Source organism: Megascapheus bottae, chromosome 33 (genome assembly GCF_031878675.1).
Source record: "Megascapheus bottae isolate mThoBot1 chromosome 33, mThoBot2.hap1, whole genome shotgun sequence".
Taxonomy (NCBI): domain Eukaryota; kingdom Metazoa; phylum Chordata; class Mammalia; order Rodentia; family Geomyidae; genus Megascapheus; species Megascapheus bottae.
In genome coordinates this window covers 6,086,850-6,112,975 of record NC_143541.1, presented here as the reverse complement: position 1 = coordinate 6,112,975, position 26,126 = coordinate 6,086,850, and the positions used below count along the sequence as shown (strand labels likewise).

Below are 26,126 nucleotides of genomic sequence, written 5' to 3'. Positions count from 1 at the left end.
GCCTGAGCCAGCACAGCCCAAGGGTCAGATGGGCAGACAACCTCGCTGAGGCCGCAGGGCTGAGATGTGACCCAGGCACAGCATTTGCTCCAGGAGGGTCAGGGAGCCTCCCAGAAGCAGTGGCATGGCTTTGGAGCAATGTTTCCTGGAGAGAATGTTTTAGTGAGCAGCCACTGGTCTGTGAACAGGGTAGAGGGCTGTGCTCGGCTCCCAAGATAACCCGATCCGAGGGCGGACAGCCCTGCGAGCCACGGAAACCACACCATTTCCCACTGGGGTCCTGGAGACCTTGGAGCTGTCCTTGCCCTGCCCTGTGTCCCCCAATGGCAAGATGGACAGAGGAGGGATGCCCCGGACAGGGCAGGCCCAGGGCACTCTGGTCAGAGCTGGCACTGGGCTGTGTGTCCTCTCTTGTCCTGCTGCTACGCTGTGCCCCAAACCCTGGCCGCTTCTTCCCCAAAGCCAAATGGAGCCCTGTCCATTCACCTACCATCCCCTGTGCCCCCTCACCCATTCAACCATCACTCCTGGAGTCCCCCTCTGTCTCCCTGTGGCCCCCTCACCCACTCACCTGTCACCCCTTGTGCCCCCCTCAGCCATTTACTCATCATCCCCTTTCTGGCCCTGTGCTTCCTTTACATCTTTAAAACCAGAGCCCAGGCTCCGTCCTCCACCCCACCCCAGGACTGGGGACTGGGGTAGGATGGAGATGGAGGGAGCGGACCCAGGTTGTGAAGGTGAGGGGTCTGGCACCCCCATGTGGGAGGCACCCTGCTAGGGGCAAGACATTGAGCAGGTCCTCTGTGCTGCGGCCCCTGGCCTCCTGGGTGGGCTTCTGCCCAGCGTGGCCCAGAGAGCAGCCCCCTGACCTCCACCCCTCCAGACATCCCAGTCGTGGAAGGCCTGCCCCTCCTCTGCACAGCTTCAGGTCCTCAGATCAGTGACCCCTGTGCCGGGGCCAGGGTCCCCTGCACATTCATCCCAGGTTGCAGACCTGAGGAGGGCTGAGGACCAAGTCCAATGTCCTGGAATCCAAGGTTGACACTCGATGCTGGGGTTTGCCTGCTTTCCTGGGGTTGGGAATGGGGCACTGTGTGTCGGGGAGAATGAGGCCAACAGGCATGAGGTCAAGAGGCCCCCAGGTTCCTCTCATGAACTAAGCATAGCAAGGCAGGCCTCAGCCTTGGAGTGGAGACGTGAGTTCAAATCCTTCATCCTCGCTGTTTGTGAGGCAGGTGGCTGGGTAGCCTGCTCAAGGTCCTCGTTCTTGAGGACAGCACGGAGCCAGGGTGACACTACACTTAGTCATCCAGCCCTGGGTTTGGCTCTAGCCTCTCCCACCCGCCAGCAGAGTGATCTTGTGTAGGCTGGTCATACGTCCTGTGCCTCCGTTTCCCCATCTGTAAAATGGGCATGAAAACAGACCCTCTACCTCTCCACGTGGCTTTGTGGGTGACTTAGCCACCCCCCGCAGGCAGAAGCCATACTTGTCCTCATCCCCTGAGCTGTTATTTCAGCCTCAGCCTCAGCCTAGACAGCCCTGCCCTCCCTGTCACCTCACCAGGTCCCTTCGGGCGACTTCCTTTTGTCTGTCTTGTCCTCCCCACCTGCCTGAGAACCACAGGACCCTTCCGGCTCGGCCAGGCGCTGTCGTGGTGGGGGGAAGCCCCCATCTGAGCCTGTTCCCATCGTTACACACCGCCACCCTCCCTGGTAACCTGAGCTGCGGGAGGGACAGCCTGTGTGATTGCCTGGGGAGCCTTGGGTATCTGCCTGCCCAGCATCTGCCCCTCCCGGGAGGCCTCAGGACGGGGTCCTTACCTCGACCAGTCCAGGAGGGACACCCCCCTTCCCCCAGACCTGCCCAGGCCCCGTGTGCCTCTGAGCGCATCTGTGGGGTGGAAGGATCCTGTGACGGGGTGCAAGGGGGGGTGGTAGGCAGGGCACATGGTCAGCTCAGAGAGGAGAAACTGGAGCTTCCGCTCCTGCAGTCAGCCGCCTCTTGCTGCTAACTGATACAGGCTGCACTGGCAAGGCCACTGTCACCCTCTTTTTAGAAATCTGCAACCCTTCTTGACCCCAAAGCATAGAGACCTGCTTGACCCCCTGCAGAGCTGGCTTCTGAGTTCCCAGAATGCTTTGTGCAGACCTGTTAGCCCCATATGACCTCCAGGGGCCCTTCCCTCCTGCAGGCCCCTCCCACACTGGCACGCCTCCTCCCAGCACACCTTCTACAGCGGCCGCTCCCCCCCCACACACACCCCTGGACACCCCAGCCAGCCACTTCTGTCTCGGTTTTCTTACCCAGGCAGGGGAGGAACCAGCAAGGCTAGCTCAAATGAGGTGACTCATGAAAGTTGGTAAGCATGGGGCTTGGTGCATAGAATGTGCTCTGGAAACACTTGCTCACCACTGCTTTATTAAATTCTTATAATGTGAAGGTATCGTGCCAGGCAGAGAGGGGCTGAGTCTGGTTCCTCTCGGTCTGGGCCCCCTGCCTCAGGCCTAGATCTGTACTAAGCTCACTGCAAAAGCTTATCCAGAGGGCATCGCTGCTCTGCTTGTAATCTTCGCTACCCAAGAAACTGAGATCTGAGGATCACAGCTTGAAGCCATCCTAGACTCTTATGTCCAATTAATCAGCAAAAAAAGTGGAGGTGTGGCTCAAGTGGTAGAGCACAAACCTTGAGGGAAAAAGAAGAAGAAGAAGAAGAAGAAGAAGAAGAAGAAGAAGAAGAAGAAGAAGAAGAAGAAGAAGAAGAGGAAGAAAACAGGCAAGAATGCAAGGCCCAGGGGCTGGGAGTTTGGCCTAGTGGTTAAAGTGCTTGCCTTGCATGCATGAAGACCCGGGTTCAATTCCTTGGTACCACATACATACAAAAAGCTGGAAGTGGTGCTGAGGCTCAAGTGGTAGAGCTCTAGCCTTGAGAAAGTCCAAGGACAGTGCTCAGGCCCTGAGCTCAAGCCCAGGACTGGCAAAAAAAAAAAAAAAAATGCAAGGCCTGGAGTCCAAGCCCCAGTACTGGCACCAAAAAAAAAAAAAGAGAGCAAAACAAAAAGCTTATGGAGTGGAAATCCGTCACAAGAACGCCAGCCTTCAACATTTACCTTTTTTTCACAGGTCTCTATGACATAGGTGTTTGAAATCTCCGGATTTTCTGTCTCTTCCCTGTGACTGGAATGGGGCTGCAGCAGGCCCATGGGGCTCCAGGCAGCCAGAAATAGCCAGGCAGACAGATGGCAAAGGAACCAGAGCCCCAACAGCAAGCACACTCTTATGTGTTCTGCCCTGGGCACTCACCCTGGTCCCCACCTGCTCTGGGCGACCTTTGTCAGGCAGGTCACTTGCCCTCTTAGGGCCTCAGTCCCCCATCTGTAAAAGGGACACCTTACTCTCAGGGCCACAGACCATGCAGGCTGGGCTGAGAGGCATCCTCTTGTTTCTAACAAGCTAGCAGTAGGATAGATGGATAGTGCTGGTCGGCAAATTCACATTGGGCAGCTGCCAGTGACCTCCCCAAGGGCTGCCTCCAGCCGTAGGTGATACAGCCAGGCTGAAGGCTCCAGAATTTCATCCTTGACCTCTTCCAGCACAGTGAGGGGCTGCCAGCTGCCTGCCGGCCCTTACCCCCAGCCTCCAGCACAGCCAAAGCCCCTACTTCCTCCACTCAGAGCCTGGCCTCACCTGTCAGTGGAGCCAGGAAGAAATTTGCCCCTGGGGTTTCTTCAGAGGAGGCTAAAGCTGGAGGCATCTGAAGGCCTCTGCCCCCTCCCCCAGCCTCCCCTGCACATGGAGGAGAGACCTGATTCCAAGCCTACCTGGCTGGGTAACCTGGCCAGTCATCTTACCCCTCTGAGTCTCAGTTTCCTAAGTTTGTGACATGAAGAAAATAAGGACATCTATCTGCATGTGCATGCATGTGGGTGAGTATGGGTGGGTGGGACTTGAGCTCAGACGCAGGGTCTGGACACTGCTCCTGAGCTTCTGTTGCTCAAGGCTAGCACTCTACCCCTTGCGCCACAGCACCACTTTTGGCTTCTTCTCTGTAGTTTATTGGAGATAAGAGCCTCCTGGACATCTCTGCCCAGGCTGGCTTTGAACTGTGATCCTCAGATCTCAGCCTCATAAGTAGCTAGATTACAGGCGTGCACCACCAGTGCCCAGCTTGGGATATCTATCTTGATGGGGAGGCAGAGGCAAGAAGATCTTGAGTCTGAGGCCAGAGCAGATACAGTTAGCAGGCAAGCAAAAACGGCTGGCAGTGTGCCTCAAGGAGAAAGGGAAGGCAGAGGACCCAGGTACACTCCAGCCTGGCCATTCCCACGATTACTTTTTCTGTTGTGGCCATTCTGTGTTTGTGTTCAAATGTGTGTTTGGGGCCGGGAGTGTGGCCTAGTGGTAGAGTGCTTGCCTAGCATGCATGAAGACCTGGGTTCAATTCCTCAGCACCACATACATAGAAAAAAAGCCGGAAATGGTGCTGTGGCTCAAGTGGTAGGGCTCTAGCCTTGAGAAAACCCAAGAACAGTGCTCAGGCCTTGGACTCGAGCGCAGGACTGGCCAAAAAAAATGTGTTTTAGGAGATGAGTGAGTGGGACTTTCAGACTCCAGTATCAAGCCACGAGTTTTAAGGCCGCCATTCCTTAGTGAGCTTTTGCCAGGTGCCAGCTGTGTTGGCCAGGTGTGCCAACGACCAGGACAGAGCCAGGCCCTTCTAGTGGAAGGGACAGCTGGATCTCCCTGAGAGAAGCCAGCAGGGCTTCACTGAGGTTGGGGCCCATGACATTGAGCTGGGCTCTCGAAGGTGAGTAGGAGGTTAGGAGACATAGAAGCAGAAAGCACAGAACGGCCTCTGTCAGGCCCAGCAGGCAGTCTACCCAGCTCTGAGTTGATTTTTTTACATTATTAAGACAAGAAAATCTCCCCTCCTAGATTTCAGTGGCCAGAGTGTAGCTCTAGCTGAACCAAGGACATGCCAGCGCCCACGGGGCAGGGGTGCTGTGAGCCAGAGAGGCCCACTCGGGCATCGGAGAGCCCGCACAGGGCAGCATGAGAAGGTCTCCTGGAAACCATCTAGCCCAACAGCCTTGCCTTACAGATTGAGAAACTGAGGCCTGGAGGGAGAAGGTGAGAGAGTAGCCACAGTGATTGCTGGACCTCTCTGGCAGGCTAATGCATCCATGGTGTGGGGTGGCCGTGGTGTGGGGCGGCCATGCTTGGCATGGACTCGGATGGCTACAACCCTCTTGAAGTCAGGTTTGCCAAGAGCTAAAGACAACTTTGGAGGTCAAGTTTGGAGGTTTCAGGGCCCAAGGGTTCAGGACTACCCCAAGTACAGAAGCAGTGACAAGGCCCCATATTGGGTCAGCCTTCGGATCTGTTCCAGAGCCTTCACAGGCAGCCCTACCCCTTCCCACCCTCCTCCCAGCTGCCTGGTCCCGAATTCACTCATGGGACCTTCCCAGAGACCCTGAGATGGAGGGACCAATGTTGTCCCCATTTTAAAGATGGGTCAACTGAGGCCAAGAATGGATTTGAGCACACATGGCCACCGCAGTAGCAGAGGAAGGGGTCTCTCCAGGACGTCTGAGCCTCAAAAAGAGGCTGTGAGAACTTTGTGTGTTGGGGGGGTCCCCTGTGGCTGCACCATGATATAAGAGATGGGGCTGCTGGAAGGGTGTGAGCAGGTGCTATCGAAGCTGGGCCTGAGGCCCAGGGCAGTGCACAGCCTCAGCAGGCCTGGGGTCCCCCGAGCCCATGTCTCCTCGGAGGCTGCCTTTGCATCTGTCCCCTTGCAGATGGCTGGTGAGAGCCTTTAGCAGCCCCCACCCCACCCGCACCCCCTCTGTCGGGCCTCGGCTGCGCTGTGCTGGGGAGCGTGGTACAGCGTTATTTTTAGCAGCGGTACCATCTGTTCGAGGTGCCGGGTGGATTTTGTTCATCTCCACAGTGGTCGAGGACAGCTATGCCAAGTCAGGAGAGCTCTGCAGAGCTGGCCAGAGCCCCGGGATGGTCCCCACTCTGCAGGCTGGCCCACGAGGTGTACAATTTGGCGGAGGGGGTCCAAGGCTGGGGTCTAGGGAAGCCAGTGAGGCGTTGGAGGTCCAGGGAGAAGGTACCTTGGCTTCGGCCTCATCCGGTGCAGTCCCTCGGGTCCTGTCTGGCTGATGGATGTCCTGTGTGGCCCGGACAGCTCCTTGGCACCTGCGATGTAAAGATCCACCTCTGCTCAGCACTGCGGCTTTGGGGACAGCTCCCCGCAGAGCTCCCAGGGCGTCTGCCTGTCAGCACCAGAACCACGTGGACAGCAGCAGACCCTGTCCAGTCTGCATGCAGGTGGAAGAGAAGCTCTGGTGGTAACCAGTTGCCTGACCTCAGCTACCCAGCCCTCCCCAGCACCCACCCCTGTGCTCCCACCCTGAGCCTCAACCCTCCACTGTGACAGGACAGACCTGAGGCTCCGCCAGCTAACCAGGGGCGGATCTGTCTGGCCACCCACGGACTGCCACCCTCTATGGAAACTGGGGGTGTCGGGGTTACGATGGAGCAATGAGTGCTTGTGCTTGGTATATTGTGTGATGTTAGGGTTGCCCTGACCTTTTTTTTTTTACCTTGCTTCACGTCTCTGTGGTCCCCTGGGGTGCAGGGAGAATGGGGAGATAGAGGCAAGAGAGAACAGGCCCAACTATGCCATCCACATTGATGAAAGTCACCAGTCCAAGACTGGGACCCAAGGAGCTGCACCCAGAAAATGGCCATTCCCCACATCTAAACCGAAACCCATCTAGGGGTTGCCCATCTGGGCCCGCAGGTCCTGGCCACGTGTTGAGGGAAGGGAGACTTGGTGGCAGGTGAGAAGACACCCTAGAGCGGAGCAGAAGTCTAGGCGTCCCCCTGCAGCCTCGATGCTGAGGGCCTGAGGGGGCCTCGCTCTTGTGTTGGTGAAGCCTAGATGGATTTAGGGAAGGAGGGATGGACAGATGGACCGGTGATGAATCACCCATGGGTGAATGCATGAATGAGGTGCATGTGAGGCCTTGGGGGACCAGGAATGGAGGCTGTCCTTCCATTCTGTCGTCTGGCTCTGGCAGCCCTCCAGGAGAGCAAGGCGGTGCAGGGAGCTGGTCCTGGGGGAAGGGGTGCTACCCAAGAGCCCCAGGTCCGCTCCTGCCAAGGTCCCCTCCCTACCCTGCTCTGTCACCTATGCCTGCAAGGCTGTTTCTGGGGAAATCGGGGGGGGGGGTTGTGCCTTTTCTGGTGAACAGAGTTGTCTAAAAATATCACTAAATTCACTTGTGAGGTATTTATTTTCCATTCCTTCCTTTCCCAACCCTCTCATCGGTGACAGTGCAGAACCGCAGTCACCGTTGTCAGCTCTGCTGGGTGTGTTCACATGCTCAGACACACTCAGACCGTGGCTCACACCTGTTCATGAACTCACCGTGCCAAGTACACATCCTCCTCTCTCACACACACACACACACACACACACACACACACAGACCTCACATGAACTATACTCAGTGCACATGTACATCCAAGCTCACCTCAGGTTCTATCTTCTCACACTGCAAAGGGAACCCCCCCCATACAAAGATGTGAAAGACAGTGGGTGAGACAGAGAAGAGCTGCCACCTGTCCCCCCCCATCCTGGCCACCAGGCCAGGCCCAGCACAGGGGAAGATGGCCCCATCATTGGAACAATGGTTCTCTTCCAGAAAGGCCAGAGTGTTCTGCTGCGGGGGAGAAGGCATCCCACCTACTGAGTGGAATTGGAAGTGGTTCACCAGACCAGGGCATAGGAGACTACTTTTGTGTCATCCTGGTCTCCTCTGAGGGACAGGACACATGGGGCATCCACTCCGAGCTGCTTTGAGGACAGCCCGGTGGGAAACACTCAGGTTCAGCCACAGGTTGTCACCACAGCATCCATGTCCCCTGACTGCAGACCAAGGATGACCTCAGCGAGGCTGACCAGCAAAGGTCTGGGGGACCCAAGCATGGAGAGAGGATTTGCTGCGCTCACTGGCAATACAGGGCTTGGGTCACCAGGGACTGCCAGCCAGGGACGATGCACTTTAAAATGATGACTTCAAAAATACATATTCGGGTGGCATTTAAATTCGTCACATCTTAAAACAGAAGGCTCGGGCATTCGAACGCTATTTTTACAGAATTCATTTGCAACTGTCCCAGCTCGCTGGCATCGGTTCGCCTCCGAGAAGCTGTTGGTTTGGGTTTGGGTGTTTAAATTTCGTTTTGTTTTCTAAATCTTCCCTTTGAAAGATAAGCTGCCTTCTTTGTTAAGGTAACTCATCTGTTCCACCCGTGCCAGCGTCTCTCCTGGCATAGACTGTTTAGTAAGATGCCCCTAACCTATTTTTTTTGAGTCATGGAAATGTAACAATACATAGTCATTTGGATGCTAATAAGATGAAAATGTGATGCATAAAACTCAATATTGCCAGAATGTTCTCCTGGACTCGGAAGGGCATGCAGCTTCAAAGCTTTAGGGGGGCCCAGAGAGCACTAATCCTAACTTTTCACTTGCCCTGGGGGAAACTGAGGCCCTGGACAGGCAAAGATGGATCAAAGTCACAGTGCCAGAGACAGGAAAACAGAGAGATGCGCCTCCCTGATCTGTGACCTTGGCTGGCTGTGGGGACCCCAGTGTGACACCTCACTTTTCTGGTCCTAGGACTGGCTGTATGCCCAGTGTTAGGACAGGGGTGGCCTCTTGGGCAGTGCAGAATCTCCCTTCCCACCCCCACTGTGCACAGGAGGCAGGCAAAAAGGTGACAGAACTGAGGCCTGAGGTCCCATCTGAAGCCCTGCCTGAATGGCAGGCACTCATATGCCAACTGAGCGCTACTGGGTACCAGGCTCTGCCCTCATGGCTCTGAGCCCCTGCAAGAGCAGGCAGTGTGCTGCAATCTAGGTGGCTGCAGTGACTGGAATGGTCAGAAGGCTGAGGGAAGGGACGCAGGCTGCGGAGGACAGCAGCTGTGAGGGGGCCAGAGGGCCAGGTGGCAGCAAGTGAGCTGTACAGATGTGTGGCGGGTCCGGGACTCAGACAGCTGACAGATTCCATACCAACTGCCAGGTGTCCGGAAGACAGTCTGTATTGTATCGTTAGGTTTCTCTGTGATGAGACTCGCAGCTCTGAGCCAAGCCAAAGCTCCCAGGCAGAGCAAGTGCCAAGGTGAGTTCTGCAGCTTAGAAGAACCCAGAGAAGACACCTAGAACTGGGGTGACCTCATGTGTGCACCTGCGATGCGGGGCTAGGGAGAACAGAAGGAGGGGCCACAGCCTGATCCATTCCAGCCCAGCTCTTAATGAAGTGATTGTCTCATCCCTGCCCCCCCATACCTGCTCCCAGTCCCTCTGCTCCCAATCCCTTCCAGCCAACACTGTCCAACAGTGTTACATTTCCATTTCTCCCTCCCCCCCACACACACCATCTTTTGGCCCAAATCCTGCTAAGCCTGTAGGAAAAAGAAAAATCCTCCTTGCTAGACAAGCACTGAACACAACTTTAGCATCCCCTCCTCCCAATTTCTAAGATCAGGAAACCAACACCAGTTCACTTCCTGTTTTGCTGAGAGGTGAAGAAGCCAGGTTTTGAGACCTTCCAACATGGCTGAGATAAATGCCCCTGGAAAGTCCCTGCTGGGTGTGGGACTTAGTAAGTGCTCACTAAGAGCTTACCATGTGCCAGTCATGTGTCATTGTGACCTGTGGGGCTCCCCAAACTATCGATGCTCAATCTAAAATGTGAAGACGCTAGAGGCAACTTGGAGTCACAGTAAAGATGTGGAGAAGCACGCAGCATCTTGGGGTCACAGTTAGTGAAGATGTGGAGAAGCACGCAGCATCTTGGGGTCACCGGGCTCTCGTAGGGCAGTAGGGCCATCAGTGCCTCGGCCTTCACCTGGCACACCTGTCCAATCAGAATGAGGACCCATTGTGCCCCTTCTATGGGGACATCAACAGGAGACAGTGACTATGATTGTCCCTAGTTTACAGAGGAAGAAACTGAGGCTCCAAAAATGAAAGGAACAGCCCGAGGTCCCCTAGCTAGGATCCGGGAGAACTGTTTTGAACCTGAAAGCCTTTCAATGTCAGATCCTGGGTTCCTAACCACAGCCTGGCTGGAACAGCTGACACCAGCACGGCTCTTGGCAGAGGAAGAAGGAAGTGTCTCCCTCAGGAGAGAGAAGGAGGCTACCCCCTGGGGCTTCTGCACCTTCTGGTGGCTGTGGACAAATCCTTTCTGGAAATGAACTGGAATTCCTCTGCCCTGAAGTGTGTGAGGGTGGAGGGGGTGCTGGAGGGAGACCAGGCAAGTGGGGCTGGCATGGGCTAGGGACTCTAGTCCTCTTCCTCCCCTCATCCCCTCTCCCGACTGCCCCCCGCCCAGGATGGCCAGCTGTCAGGGCTGCGGGGCGGGGCCAGCCCCAATGCCAGGCTCAGCCGAGCTCAGCAGGGGCCCTTTGTCACCCAACGCTTGCCGGCCTGGGCCCTGGTGTTGGGTGTCAGGCGGATTGGATTCTCTCCTGGCAGGGGTGGCGCAGTGGGCAGGAGGAAGCGGGTACTGAGGGCTGTGGCTGCTGTCCGTGGTGCTGGACCGTGGGGCTCCAGGTGAGGCTTTGTGGGGACCAGGCCAGCGCCTACCGGGGTCGACCAGGTGGCTGTGCCTGGCTGGCTTCTCCACCAGGCCCAAGGCCTTGGACACCACGGCTCGGGGCTGCCGGGCTGGTGAGCCCTCGGGAGGGGAGGGGAGAGGAGAGTGAGTGCCGCGAGTGGCGGAGGAGTGTTTGCTGGCGGAGGGGATGGGTCTGAGGACGGGGTTTTGGGGGGCTGTGGTGGGGGGAGGGATTCCAAGGGTTGCGTGGGGCCTTGTGTTGTGGGGTGGGAAAGATCTCAGAGCCTAGAGAACCCGGATGCGTGCACAGCAGGTGTGTGTTGTGTGCTGGGGTCAGCTGCCGGCCATGGCGGACTGTTGGGGTCCAGGGAGTGCTGAGAGGCCTCCCGGGGATGAGCACGGCTCCTGTCCATCATCAGTGATGGGGGGGGCTGTGTGTGAGCCCCGTGCCCTGGTCACCCACCATGTGCTTCTCCTGCAGGAGCCACGCCGACCATGTAGATGGAAGCCCTGGCTGGCAGCATGGACCCCGCTGAGTGGAGACGCCTGGGTCTGTGGCCCTGAGCCCCTCGGGCCCCTGGACAACACCCCCAGCTGGGGACACAGCCCGGTGACCGCCGCTGCTGACCTGTCCCGTGAGGGCGCCCTGCACGCTGCCGTCACCCCCAAGCCACCTGTCCAGTCGCTGACCGTGGGGCCTGCCCCGAGCTGGGGCCTTCGCAGACATGGGTGATCTGACCAACAGTGACTTTTACTCCAAAAACCAAAGAACCGAGTCGAGCCATGGGGGCGAGCTGGGGTGCACGATGGAGGAGCTGCGCTCCCTCATGGAGCTGCGTGGCACAGAAGCGGTGGTCAAGATTAAGGAGACCTACGGGGACACAGAAGCCATCTGCCGGCGCCTCAAAACCTCGCCTATCGAAGGTAGGTGTGCCACAAGACTCCAATCCAGGGCTGCAGCCTCGGTTGGCCCGGGGGCCATAGTCCTGTGGTTGAAGCAGGGGCAGGAAGAAACCACTGGGCCAACCTGCTGTCACCTGTGCCCACCCCTGCCATGGCCTGCTCGCCTGGCACCTGCCGGGCTCTGCTGTGGGGTTCTTGAACCCAGCCCGGATGGACAGAACTCCACCTCCAGGCAGGAGGCGTGGCCTCCCCTGTGGCCTGTCCCTCGTGGCACGGCCTGGGATTTCCCCCAGTGCATGGAATGTGCAATGCATGCGGGGCTCAGCAGGCCGGGAGCCTCTCCTCCAACACAAGCTGGATGCTTGAGGGGAACACAGTCCCCAGACCTCGCCTGGAAATGAGCAGAGCACCCCACTCTGACCTGCTGCCCAGAAAGCTTTCTAGTGGGCAGCTCATGGCAGGCCAGCTCTGGGTAGGGTCATGGCTAGGAAGGGGTTGTGGCCCCAGAGCCAGCCTGGCAACCCGAGCCCTGGCTCTCCTCTGCACACCGGTGCCCAGCCTGATGTCAAGCACAAGGGAGGCAGAAGAGGCATGGCTCAGGGGCCCAGTCTTCCAGGTGGAGGGGTGAGAGGTAGGGAGCACAGCAGGGAGTCAGGGAAGTCTTCCTGGAGGAGGCCATGGAAGAAGAGAACAAAAACCATGTGACCTGGCGAGCAATTACAGCATTCCATTGAATGCCGGCTTGTGGCAGGCAGTGAGGCATTGCCTGGAAATGGACTCTCTCTTCTCTTCTGTAAAATGGGAGGGACGAGGCAGCCAGCCTGGGCGGCTGTGGGGGCCTCCATGTGCCGGTTTTTCACACAGTGTCTGGGAAGAAAGAGCTTGCCTGGCTCCTGGAGAGCATCTCCCCGCCAGCTGGCTGCCTGAGGAGGGACAGGGGAGAGGTGAGGCAGGACACAGCAGATGGTTGAAAAGCACAGGCCAGGGTTCTAGTCCCAGCACTGCGGCTTTGCCATGTAGGACTCGGGGTGTCAGTCATCATTCTGTGCCTGCGAGGTGAGGGCCAGTGGTTGGAAGCAGGACAGCCACAGGCCCTGCAGGTCTGTTGGCCTTCCCTGGGCCTCTGCTGGCTTCAGTGTGGCCCCGCCATGCCCAGGGGCCCCCAGGGCTGACAAAGTAATAGCTTCTACCTTTTTTTTTTTTTTTTTTGCTATCCTGGGACTTGAACTCAGGATCTGGGCCTTGTCCCTGAGCATCTTTTGCTCAAGGCTAGCACTCTACCACTTGAGCCACAGCGCCACTTCTGGCTTTTTCTGCGTATGTGGTACTGAGGAATTGAACCCAGGGCTTCATGTTTGTTAGGCAAGCACTCTACCACTAAGCCATTTTTAAGCAATGGGAAGGGGCTCAAGTGGTAGAGCGCCCACCTTGAGAGACAGAGACAAGAGAAAGCCCAGGGCCCTGGGTTCAAAGAACGAGTACCAGCACACACACAAAAAAGAAAAACCAGACACAATCCACTCAGCCCATTCCTGGGCGCGATGGGCTCAGATCCGGCTGCCCAAGTTGTTGGGAACCAGGAGGCCCAGAGGCGGGGCAGATGTTCCCTCCAGTGCCCTGAGAAACCGGCTCAGTGACCGAGGAGGGGAGAGAAACAGGACACCGGTGTCACCCCGGAACGGCAGCACCGCTCCCCTGTGCCCTGAGCCACCCGCGGCCAGCGCCCTGCCTTTCCTGACCCCCGACCCCCTATGTCAGAGTGGCTGGTCCAACTCCACGCATGTGCCGTGGCCCTGAGCATCTTGGCGACAGTGCAAGCAGTGGCTGGTAGGGCGGGTGGCACCCCAGAACCCCTAATTCCTGCTGCACAGCCCCCTCCACCTGCCTGAGGGAGGGGACAGGCCTGGAGGAGAGAGTGTGGGAGGTGGGGTGCGCCTCGGTGGGGGGCTGTGTGGACAGAGGGGAGCCCTCTGCTATGGCAGTGGAGGGAGGCGTGCTGATGCCTGGTGCCTGGGGTGGTGTGGCAGGCGACCCTCGGGTGCCCGGAGTCACTGTGGGACATGTGGGGTGTTAATGGGCGGCGAGGCAGAAGTCAGCTTTGTGGGCAAAGCAGTGGGCTCGCTCCACGCGTGGCGGCTCGTGGGTTAAACGCAGCGCCAGCCCTGCTCCGGTCTCCTTGGTGATCCTCTAAAAGCAGTTTGGTGGCAGGCCCGTGAGTCACGTGCTGCCGCTCGAGTGCCACCCACACAGCCTCCGGAATTACCAACAGAGTAAATCCACGCACCCATCCCTGCCTGCTGTTCACCGTCCCGGAAGACGGTCCCGCGGGCCACGGGCTGCGGGGAGGGCCCTCGGGCTCCTGGGTCATGCTGCCTGGCCTGGCTCTGCCCCCAAAGCTACGGAGTGGCTGCAGTTAGCCAGACAGATGCCATACAACCCCATAGCCACTTGACAGGGCCCACACGGGGAGCGCTGGCCGGGGCCCGGTGCTAAGGCCTCTCCTCACTTGCTGTGTGATCTTAGGTAAACTGCCTTCCCTCTCTGAACCACATTGGAAAGCGGGTCTAGACAAAGCTTTCGGGAGCCCCAGGGCTGAGAAGCCCAGAGTGCCCTTCAAATCCACAGAACTCGTGCCCTTCACCATAGCCCCCGGGAGGATGGTAACTGAAAATAAACAATAATTACAGGTTGAGGCTCTAGCTGCCCTGCTTCCCAGCCCTCGGCTGAGCAGTTTCATGTTCACGTGTTCATCCATCCCCCACCCATGAGTGTGCCCTGAGCATCGATTTGGTGCCAGACACTGTCCTAGGTGCTGTAGGTGTGGCCGTGAGCGAAGTCCCCTTCTTCTCAAAGCTCACAGAGCTCCTGAGGACAATGCTGGAGTAGATGTGTGAGCAAGAAAGCACCCAGTGACTACAGCCTTCCAGGGTGGGTGGGGAGAGCAGTGTATAATCATGAAGGCCTTCCTGGTGGAGGTGGCCTTCACCCTGTACCCCAGCCATCATGGCAGATGCCTGAGAACGGCCTTCCACGGGCCTCAGAGGGCGGTCCCTGACAATGCCACCCTTCACAGTCCTGTTCTATTTCCTGGACCCAGCCAAGCTCTCTTGAGACTTAGGACCTTCCTGAGCTTGCTACCACACGGCTGCCCCGGGCGACAGACTGGCCTCCACTGGGTGGTAAAGTCTGGGTTTTTCCCCCAGGGGTACCCTGGAGACGTGGCTCCCTTCACCCCAGGCCAGGCCAGGCCCACGGGCTCCACTCAGGAGCCTCCCCTGGCCTAGCTAGCAGCTGTGTCTCCACCTCCAATACCTCTGTGCCAGGCACTGGCCCTGGGGTAGAGACCCCAGTAAGCTGAGCAATAAACGTGAGCAGAAGGCATGGGTGATCGCGGGGGGTGATTAGGAGGGGGTGTACAGGCAGACGCAGACTGGGGTCTTCCCTGCCCACGCAGGGGCATCAAGGGGGAGCAGGGCAGGGGTGTTGGGGGGAGCAGGAGAAGTGTGGTAGTTGAGGAGAGACCCCGGCAGGTGTGTCAAGACCAGTTTCTGAACCTGCCCTGTTCTGGGCAAAGCTGTGGAGTGCCCTGCAGGGTGGCATGGCTGAGGGGGAGTGGGGAGAGGGGGCAGGAGGGCAGGGGGAGAGCTCCAGGCTCTCAGCAAACAGGTCTTTCCTCTCCTTTCCCGCCGTTTTGTTTTCCTGGCTGGACAGAACTGGGTGGGATGTGATTTGAAGGATATGGGGGACAGCGTGTCTCCCCATCAAAGTGCAAATGGCTGTGGAGAGACTCCCTTCTGGTTGCTAGGTGGCCAGGTGCCACAAGGAGGGGAGCGCTGGGAGGAGAAAGGAGAACTGAGGGGAGAGGCAGGAAGGGGAGGGGAGGAGAGGGGGAATGGTTCACATGTACCCCCCTCTCCCCCCCAGATCCTGGCCCCATGGAAGCATGAGTATGAGGGCCTGATCGTGAATGCTCAGCAAACCACATAACTCACATTCAGAGGAGATAGAGCAGTGGTGGTCAAAAAGAGAGGGAAGGAGAAGAATGAATGAATGAAGGAATCAATGAATCAATGAGTGAATGAATGAAGGAGAGGTGGTCACATTTGGAGAAGGACATCCATGACTGCCCTCGGGGCAGACGACAGCTGCGTGTATTTGTGTATTTGGGGTCGGAAGCAGTGTGGCCAGCCCGGGGTCGGGGGCCGGGGGTCGGGGGCCGGGGGCCGGGGAGGATGTCTGGCCAGTGCTGACAGGGAGAACCGGGGAGCCTGGATTCAGAGGTGACCTTGGGAGCAGAGAAAGGTCAGGCCCACCAAACACCAAGCCAGGCTGCAAGAAGGCCAGGCCCACAGAAGCAGTGAGCTCAGTGGTGGTTTTATCGAGTTAGAGAGACAGGCAGGACAATCACGTGGGCCTTTTGCCACCCTAGCGGAGGGACTCAAGGGAGAAGGGACTGGAGGGACAGGATGCAACACCACGAGTCCCTTCCTCGCCACCCACAGCTGGGCAGACCTCACTAATCAACCCCAGCGAGAGGTCATGACCTGGACCTTGTGTGTCTGTCCACGCCGTGAGTGCCTGGGACACCGTGAGTGTGCCGTGGGGAGACAGCCCGGCTGTGTAGGCTTCTGCCTTGCTGACCTTGTCCCCACATCACTGTGGTGACACCCAGGCCCAAGGTAGACCTGAACAAGGCTGGCTCCCCAGGGATGACAGGACAGAAGCAAGTTGAGGGGACAGCTCCCCTAGGTTTCCAAATACCACCGCTGGCTCTCTGCACCCCAGCCTCTCCCGGCACCCCCAGTCCTTCCATCCTGGGGAGGATCTTTTTCTGGGAGCTGAGGCCTGCAAGGAGGACCTGCTGTCGTGGATATGGGGGCATCCACCTTCCTGGAGTTTCTCTCCGTAGTTGGCAAGGCTGGCGGCTCTCCCAAGAAGGAGCCAGGCACTGAGGGGGTGGGGTTCAAGCCCAAGTGGTCCTCGCATTTGCCTATAGCTTTCCCAGTCCCCATCCACAAGAAGGATGTCAGCGTGATCCTGGGTACCCAGAGAGTAACCCCAGGAGACCACATGTCTCCCCCTAAGCCGAGTCCTCGGCCCCCCAAACCTCTCCTCTAGATGTCCTTCTGCGGCATGGAGAGAGGCTGTTTTATTGAACCTCTACTGTATTTCAGACCCATGGCTTCATTAAGCTCAGAGTCAGCCAGGGAGTCAAAAGCAAAAACAAAACAAATAAACAAAAAAAAAATCTAATTGCTTTCTTTATTAACCATGATTAAAATGAAAGCAATTTTCAGAGAGCTCTAAAGACATTCTAAAGGGAATCCAATCTAGCAAGGAAAGAAAATACCAAGTTAGGTACAGAGGCAGAGAAGAGCTTTCCAGGTCAAAGGAACAGCATGTGCCAAGGCCCTGCAGCAGGAAAGTGTTCTGTGGAAGTCCCTGAATGGAGGCTGGAGAAGTTGCTGGAACATCATGGTAAGAAGGAGGGCAGAAGAAGAGATTGTGCCATGGAGACGTGGGCTTAATATAAAAACTGTATGTAAAACATCCCTCGGATGCTGGGTGAAAAATGGGCTGAGGCTAAGGAGTCAGGAGACCAGTGAGCCTGGAGAGAAATCGCCGAGCTCTGGACCTACGGCAGACAGAAAAGGGAGTGGTTAGATATGAGAACTCCTCTTTGGACAGAAGGCCCGGAGAAGAGCAGGAGATAGGACACAGCCGGAAAGAAGAGATGGCAGGGTCATACCCTGAGTCATTAGAATCCTCACAAGCAGGCTGTGCCCTGAGCCCTGCCGGGCCCCAGAGGAGATGAAGGACTCCTGATTAATAAAGTCAGAAGCCAAGACCTTAGCCCAGGAGAGCTCGCCCCCCACAAAGGCCGTATGGCAACAATCCTTGTTTCCTTACAGTATGTGTTGATGTCATTGAGTGATCCAGATAAACCACACACAATGTTCTCCTGGCTACAGGTCAGATGTCTGAGTCGGCCACCTTTCCCCCGAGGTGACGTTCCTTGAGTTCAGAATGGATCCCCCAGAAGGCATGCTGCACCTGTGCACGAATGCACCCCTAGGAAACAGAGGTGCTGAGCTGAGCTGCCCCCGGCACTGTGGCACACGCTTTCCTCCCCGACAGTCTGTCTTGGAGAGCCTGCCGCGTGAGCTGGTGTAAACAGATCCCATCTTTTTATCTGCTCTATGGTGCACGAGGACTTTGTGTGCCACCGTTGTTTAGCCCACTCGCTTTTCAAAGACGGAAGTGCGGCTTTCGGTGAACGTGGCAGCTTTCGAGGGGCTTAGAGGGATCGGTTTTCATTTTCCTCTCTGTCATATTGGACTTCGGTTTATGCGAATGGAGGAAACCACATCACACCGTCGACACTCAGACTGGTGACTAAGTTTTCCTGAATCCCTTCAGGAAGGTGCCTGCGCTAGCTGTCGTCCATGCCTCTGTGTAGAAGAGCTATAGCTGCTGTCTTGAAAGCAGCAGGGAGCAGGACAGGCCAGCTTTGATCTCAACGCTGGGTCCTGACAGGGACAGAGGGGCGGGATGCAGAAAGAATGAGGACAGCTGGGGAAACCCAGAGATCTGGGTTCAAGTCCTCACTCAGCTGTGAGTCCTTGAGCCAGGCTATTTGTGGAGATCTGGGTTCGAGTCTTACCTGGGCTGTGAGCCTAGCCAGGCCCTTTACCTCTGTGAGCCTCTGCCCAGCTCTAAATTGAAAGTACCAATCCTCCATTTACAGAAAGGCCAGAGCAGCTAAGAGCAAGCCATGTATATAAAGTGGCAAGCACAGAAAGGACGTGTGTGCGTGTGTGTGTGTGTGTGTGTGTGGTGTCCCTCGACACAGCCCCAGCATTGCAGGATGGGAAGGGGGAGCCTCATGGGGCCCGGCTGACCCTGCACCAGCCAAGGGACCCCTGTGCCCCCTGAGACTACCCCACACTGCTGTTTGCATGGGTTAGCACCTCAGTTCACAGGGAGTCCTGCCCTGTTCTGGACACCAATGACAGACAGCCTATCTTTCCACACTGCCCCAGTGAGTGGGGCAAAACTCTCCCTGGCTTCCACAGGAGGAAATGGAGGCTCAGAGTGGGCTACCACTGCCCCAAGATCTCATAGCCAAGCTAAACTAAGCACCTCCTGCCTGGCAGGGGTGTGGGGGTGTGGGCGATGGCCGGCCACGAGGCTTCTCTGCTCCCTGGAAGGGCAGGAGAGGGCGGGCCTGCCAAAGACCTGTGTAGTGATTGGATTGGAGAGCTATCCATCACTGCTCCCAGCTCCCTAGGCCAGCACGTCCGCCCTCCCTGAGGCAGGCGTCTGGTGGAGATCCTTGCAAATCTCACATTTGAGGCAATAGTCCTTCTTTTTTTCCAAACACTGCAACCAAAGAAAAACTCTCTGACAGCCTGAGGCTGCGGTTTGCTTCTTTCAAAGACAGGGAAGAGAAAAGCAGGGGGTTGAGGGAATGGCGGAACGAAGGTTCAGAGACTGGGAGAAAAATCCAGCTGTGCTGGGACAGCTGGGAAGAGACGGGCATCCCTCAACGGCACCCCCACCCCACGAAGGGCTCTCCTCACGTGAATACCAGGACCCCCAAACTGTGGCCCAGACAGAGGGGTGCAGACAAGCACCCTAGCTGTTTCTGGAAAAGTCCTTTGTGTGGCTGTGGGGAAATTGAGGCCCAGAGAGAGGAAGAGGCTTGTCTGCCTCCTGCTAATCCTGCTCACCGTGAGGCCCTGCCTGGCCCCGTCTCCTCCACGAGGTCTATCTAGAGTGCCAGCTACTTTCCCAGTGCCAGGCCAGAGCTTGTCATCTTCACGGAGCAGCCAGCCAGAACCTCGCCCTAGCCCTATACAGTGGGCACTGCTGCCTACACCTTAAGATGGGGAAACTGAGGCACCAAAGAGGCAAAATCATTCATCCTCATTGCTGGGATTTGAACCCAGGCCATCTTAGCCCACACCCCAATTCTACTCTTGAGGCTGGGATCAAGCACTGTGGGAGGTGTCCTATCAGCCACCCTCCCTGCCTTGGGGACCCCAAGAGCCTCAGCACCTTGAGGGTCTCTATTCACCTTCTCTTCTGCATGATCGTTGATATGGAGCCTTTCCATGACTCCCTGGACACAGCCCTGGCAGAATGCTCCAATATTCCTGTTCTGAGTTATTATTAATGAAACTCAGTAGTCCAGGGAGGCTGAGGGCAGCTGCAGGGCCTGGCACTGAGGACAGAGCTGGGAGGAGAGGTGACATCTGCTCTGGTCCCTCCTCATTCCAGCCCGTGGTCTAGGGAGTCACACTGACAGCGTAGGGCAATGCTAATCCTAAGTTGTGTTTGGCCCTGAAATGTTGTCAATGGAGAGATTTCAAGTTTCAGCTGTCCAGCTTCTTAAAGGCTTGGAAGCCAAGCATAGGTGCTCATGCCTGTAATCCTAGCTACCCAGAAGGCTGAGATCAAAATACTAGCTGACTGCATGCATGGTCGTAGGCAAAATGTACTCCCTCTCAGAAAGGGAAACCAAGGCACAGAGAGCTAAGAGCCAGTAGCTGAGTCTCAAAGCCAATCAGAGCTTATGGTAGAAAAGCAAGCCCTCCTCCAGCTCCTGGTGGCTACACATTCTGTGGCTTGAGGTGGCTGTGTCACTCACAAGGCATCCCAGCTAGTCCAGGCTGGCGTCACAGGCCCCAGAGGCCCTGCTCTGTCACGTTCGCAGATCCCGGGATCCCAGTGTGGACATTCAGAAGTCTCGGCCTCCCAGTGGTTCCATTTAGAGATGCTTTGTTGCTTTTCTTTTCTCGAGTTTACAATGGTCAACCGTCAGACCACTCTGCTTTTCACTGCGTCAGCAGGAAGTACGTGATCGCCCTGCGTGTGGGCCATGCCTGCATCCTAAGAGGATCCCGTGGGCTCGGCCACCATGCTGCACGGAGGTGGTGTGGATAGAATAGACTTGGGGTTCCGTTCCACTTAACGTAGGCTTTCTGGGCACCTGAGTCCATGCTGCCTCTGGCACTTGATGGAAATCTGGACGGTTCCTGGTGGGTGCCCCCACTTTCTTCACAGTTCCCGGGGTGGGGGGGGGCTGTGTGGGTCTCTCAGGCCCCAGCCCAACCCATCTGCACCCCTCCCCGCCCCCAGGTCTGCCAGGCACCGCGCCAGACCTGGAAAAGAGGAAGCAGATTTTTGGGCAAAACTTTATACCTCCGAAGAAGCCAAAAACTTTCCTGCAGCTGGTGTGGGAGGCGCTGCAGGATGTGACCCTCATCATCCTGGAGATTGCAGCCATCATCTCGCTCGGCCTGTCCTTCTACCACCCGCCCGGGGACAGCAATGAAGGTAGGACGGGCTGGCCCAGACCCCAGCCCCGCCGGCTCGGGCCACGACTCCTTCCAGGTGGGGAAACTGAGGTCTAAGGAGACAGGACTCACCCACAGACAGTGAGCACCCGAGCAGGGCCCAGGCCCAGATCTTCCTGTGCCCTCAGGTACAAGCAGAGGCCATGAGTGTCTGCCTTACAGATGAGGAGACCCAGGCAGAAGGAAAGCTGGTTCCCATGCTCCAGGGAGCCAACGGCTCCAGTCTGACACCTAATAATATTCAGTTGATTGTTTTCCCCCACAAAAGATTTAAAGACATGAGAGGGACACAACTCACACAAGGGAGCCAAATCAGCCAGACAGGAAAAGGAAGGGAAGTGACATCTACCAGCCATCACTGATGCCATAACTGAGCTTCCAGGCAGCCAGGGCAGGAGAGGAATTTAGGTGACTTGAGTCATAAAAGTGATCATTGAGGAGGAAGGTGGCTTTTCTCCTGATGATGCACTCTGAGGTAGACTTTCTCCAGGACCTTGTAGGAGGCCCTATCTCCACCTCGCAGGCCGAGTGAGACAGTGACTCCTTGGGCTGGCTTGAAACTGTGATCCTCAGATCTCAGCCTCTGAGCAGCTAGAATGACAGGCGTGAGCCTCCGGCACCCAGCCTCACAGGTGGACTTTTATATGTGGGCTGTGCCCCCCTCCAGCCTGGGGTCCTTTGTCACTGCTTCTTCCTGTTCCCTGCAGGGTGTGCCACAGCCCAGGGTGGGGCGGAGGATGAAGGGGAGGCGGAAGCAGGCTGGATCGAGGGAGCCGCCATCCTCCTTTCTGTCATCTGTGTGGTCCTGGTCACGGCCTTCAACGACTGGAGCAAGGAGAAGCAGTTCCGAGGTCTGCAGAGCCGCATCGAGCAGGAACAGAAGTTCACTGTGGTCCGGGCGGGCCAAGTGGTCCAGATCCCCGTGGCTGAGATCGTGGTTGGGGACATCGCCCAGATCAAATACGGCAAGTGTCCCCACCATGGTTCTGGAACTGGAGTCCTGGCGATGGGGGGGAGGCCAGGACGGGGTAGACAGCCCAGCCTAGGAGCCAAGTGAGGCCCCGAAGGCCCAGCTAAGCCAGGATGTGATCTGAGGCCCTGGAGGAGATAGGACTCCGGAATCCAGTTAAGTCAGAAATCAAATGCATGACACCCATGCCACTTTCCACACACAGCAGACATTACTAATGGGTCACAGCTCTGCAGCTCCCCCAGCACAACACTTCAAGGACCACTGGTGTTGAGTGCTTGTGAGTTTCATTTTCCACGCCCAAGGTGGCTGTGGATGGACTGTGGTTGGGCTAGAAGAGGTGTTGGAGGAGGCAAAATGTTCTGGACCTGTGACAAATGAGAAAGTGGGTAGTCTGGGTTCAAAGACAGCAGAGACAAGGGGAAGGCAACATCTATGGCGGGTAAGTAGAGGCAGGCAATAGTTGGGAACCCCTCCTCACTTAGCCTCAGAGGGCTCAATTAGTTGGGTCTTCTCAGCCCTCAAGGCAGAGCTAGCTGCTTAAGAACTTCCCCTGACTGTCCGTCCAGGCCAGGCGACGCTTGTTATGAAGGATGGGTTGGCCTACTACTGGGCGAAGTCCCAGCCCTGCAGGCCTGGATCATCCACCTGGGTCTGGGTGGCAAGCTGCCAGCCACGGCCGCCATGTTGGTTCTGCACACTGAGTGCCCCAAGCCTCCAGCCTCGGTTGCCTACTGACTGCACCCTCCCCCACCCCCAGGCGACCTGCTCCCTGCCGATGGCCTCTTCATCCAGGGCAATGACCTCAAGATTGATGAGAGCTCCCTGACAGGGGAGTCGGACCAGGTGCGCAAGTCTGTGGACAAGGACCCCATGCTGCTGTCAGGTGAGCCAGGGTGCGGGGGTCCGGTGGCCCCCATGATCTGGGAGATCAGTCCAGAGAGCTTAGTCTCCAGCGAGAACTCTGTCCCACTTCTCTTAGTCCACGCTGGGCCCTCACGTTGTTCCTGAACCATGTCCCTTCCCTGGAGTGAGAAAGAATCTGTCGGGTGACAGCCTCAGCTGACAGGCAGAGGGGACAGCAGGGGCAAAGGCCAGAGGTGGGATGGTGCTGGAGGGTGGGGAGTGAGTGGGGGAGCTGGAGAATGGGAGGAGAGGTGCCAGGGTTGAAGCCCTCCACAGTGGTCTTAAGGGTGGCTGGTTTCCCAGGCATGTTTAAAGAGGGGCTAGGGAGCCCCTGCAGGGCCAGGGGAAGGTCCGTACATACTGTGCCCTGGGCTTAGTGAGGCGCACAACATCCCTGCCATGCTGTGACTTAGAACCTAGTGACGTGGACAGCACGAAGGAAGAAGGGATTGGACATTTCGGAAAGATGAAGACACACAGAGGGAGTGAGAAGAAAGTCCTGGAGGCAGGTGGGGTGGAGGCTGGCCAGAGAAGGCCTGGCTGTCCTTAGGACAGAGAAATGGCAGCCAGGGACATCCTGAGGAATGGAGAACTAAAAAGTGGCAGTTCCCAGGACCAGCCCTGGCCTGGGGTGTCCTGAGGAATGTCATCTTAAGAAGACCCTCCACAGACAGACACACACACACACACACACACACACACACACACACACACACACAGGCCCCCATTCCCTGCAAGCAGGGAGCTGCAGCTCCGCCCCAGAGCTGGGCCCCGGCTGTGGGCAGCGAGAACTCAGCTGTCACCCCCTCCTCAGGGACTCACGTGATGGAGGGCTCGGGGCGAATGGTGGTGACGGCTGTGGGAGTGAACTCTCAGACCGGCATCATCTTCACCCTGCTGGGGGCAGGAGGAGAAGAGGAAGAGAAGAAAGACAAAAAAGGTAGGTCTGCCCTCCTGCACCCCAGGAGAGGAGCTGTTCAGGCCCCGTTGTTTTGTGGTCGGCTACGTTCACCCAGGTGAAGGTGTGCCTCTGTGTCCACACCCAGTCCTCACAGCCACTCCTGGCCCACTGGGGTCAGGCAGGCTGTCTGTTTCATCTCCAGGGTCTTGTCCCAGTCTTTGTGTTGTCCAGTCATGTCGTGGGGGACGCACCCCTCCCGTCCCTCCAGGCCACGTCCAGGATGCTGAGTGTGTTCTTGAGTCTTGGGCTCAAGCAGTGGAAGCCTGACACCAACCAGCCCCCCCATTACCCTGTGGTCAACACGAGGGGTGTTCCTTCCACTCAGCAGAGCTGACAATCTACCTAGCAAAGGTTGATCCCAGACGGGGGCCACAGAGACCCTGGGCAATGGGGCAAAACTGTGGCTCCACACAGGCCCTCCCTGATTCCAAATTACACCTTACTGAGGCCTGGTTCTTCCTCCTGCTTCCTCCCCAGGAACCCCTGAGTACACCAGGTGACAACCTGTGGTGAAAGCGCCTTTGGGAGAGAGGCAGGAGGCTCACACAAGAAGCTCTGACCACATCTGCCCTGCATGGCCTCTATGCCATTGACTCAGGGACAGCCTGAGACTGTGTGTCAGTCATGTTGTCAGTCTGTCTTCCTTCCCCAAGCTCCAGGGAGAATCCCCAGCACCCAGAATTGCTGGGACCTGGGAGGAGGGAGAAGAGAGGCCAATGATCCTTCTTGAGAACAGACCCCATTTCTGGTCAGTCTCTCCTCTGTGGCCCCAGAAGGACAGCAGAGTTGAATCTGGTGTTGAGGTTGCAAGGGGAGAAGAGTCTAGTGGGGGGCTGGGGGAATTCCAGAGGACAACATGACAGGGTCCCTGGATCAGGTGACCATCTGTGCCCAGGGTGGCTGGCCTGGCCCACTCAGGGCACAGACAGCAGGGCAGATCTGAGCAGTCAGGTAAGATGCAGAAGCCCCCACAGGGCAGACTTATGAAGGTAGGGCTCAGTAACTCCAGGAGACAGTGCAGAGTCCTTGGCTAGACCCGCGCCCATGAGGCAGGGCCTGGGAAGACTCAGCTTTGTGTGGGGAGAGGAGGTGGAAGGGGAGAGCTCCGTCAGGGCCAGGCCTGCTCTGCCCTCCCCTCCCCCTCCCCAATCTCAGCTTGAGATGTCGCTTAGAGCACATTCGCATCTCCTGAGCGCGTGTGTGCCTGTGCGTGTGCGTGTATGTGCACAGAAGAGGAGGGGGTGTGTGCTTCTTCATTAACATGTCTCAAACATCATCACACAGGTGTGAAGAAGGGGGATGGCCTTCAGCTACCAGGTACAGTAAGACTTCCCAGGGCAGATGGGGCTGGTAGAGTCAGCTGCAGCCTTAGCTGCCAGGCTAAGCATGAGGATTCTAGAGCAGCCACACACACCCTGAGGACCCGTAGCCTCACTGGGGTCTCGGTCCCACCCCCCGCCTCAGGCCCCTCAGTGCCCTTGTGTGATGCCAGGTGGGAGAGCTAGCCAATGCCCCCCTCTGCCCCTACATGACTTCACGCCGATGGCCCAAGTCAAGTAGCCCCCCCCACCATCTGCCACAGCCACAGCCCTGTCCACGTGCGCACAACACCACAGAGCCATCCCAGCCCCACTCACCACACACATGACATGTCCAGCTCGCCCACCAGTCCCTCCTCCTCCTCCTCCTCCTCCTCCTCCTCCTCCTAGAACCTCAGAAAAAGCAACAGGGGTGGACATGGCAGCCTCTGACATGTCAGTCAGGCACGGTGACTCACGCCTGTAATCCTAGCTACTCAGAAGGCTGAGATCTGAGGATCATGGTTCAAAGCCAACCCAGGCATTAAAGTCTGTAAGACTCTTATCTCTAATTAACCCCCAGAAACTGGAAGTGGCGCAGTGGCTCAAGGAGTAGGGTGGTAGCCTTGAGCTGAAGAGCTCAGGGACAGCACCCAGGCCCAGAGTTCAAGTCCCACGACCGACAAAATAAAAATTCTTCTTGTCTATAAAACACGAGATCTTTGAGGTCACCTTTTCGATAGGGACAGATCTCGCGTGGAGACTCCAAGGCCATCTTTGGCATGCTGGTTAGAGAAGGAGGACGGGTGGCAGGCAGAGGCCTGAGTGGAAGGGCCTGGTCTGATCCTCCAGCTCGTAGCGCTCCTCTAGGACACCCCAGAACCGTGCTGCCATCCACGCTGCCCCACACGGAACCAGTGGTGTTGACTCACGGTCCCCGGCTGTCCTGCTTCGTGGGCAGCTGGACCCAATGACCCAGCCGGGAGCCCCACATGACCCACTGGGCCTTCAGGGCCCAGATGTCCCCCAGGGGAGGGTGCCCTCCCCCTGACCCCACTCACATCTCCATGGGAACATTGC

General features: G+C 57.3%; 1 protein-coding gene across 10 annotated transcripts in view; it reads left to right on the top strand.

Annotated features, from left to right (window-relative positions):
• The window catches only part of Atp2b2 (ATPase plasma membrane Ca2+ transporting 2), a 160,154-nt gene that overhangs the window by 96,191 nt on the left and 37,837 nt on the right, over positions 1–26,126 (top strand). For 6 of the 10 annotated variants that reach the window (XM_090323978.1, XM_090323987.1, XM_090323979.1 and 3 more), the window contains 6 exons: positions 11,128–11,570; positions 20,694–20,891; positions 21,619–21,876; positions 22,642–22,767; positions 23,602–23,727; positions 25,033–25,065. In XM_090323978.1, coding sequence (XP_090180104.1) covers positions 11,372–11,570; positions 20,694–20,891; positions 21,619–21,876; positions 22,642–22,767; positions 23,602–23,727; positions 25,033–25,065 — 940 coding nt within the window. In that variant the 5' untranslated portion in view covers positions 11,128–11,371. The remainder of the gene's footprint in view (positions 1–11,127; positions 11,571–20,693; positions 20,892–21,618; positions 21,877–22,641; positions 22,768–23,601; positions 23,728–25,032; positions 25,066–26,126) is intronic. The other 4 variants (XM_090323983.1, XM_090323981.1, XM_090323984.1 and 1 more) reach the window with 1 other exon arrangement.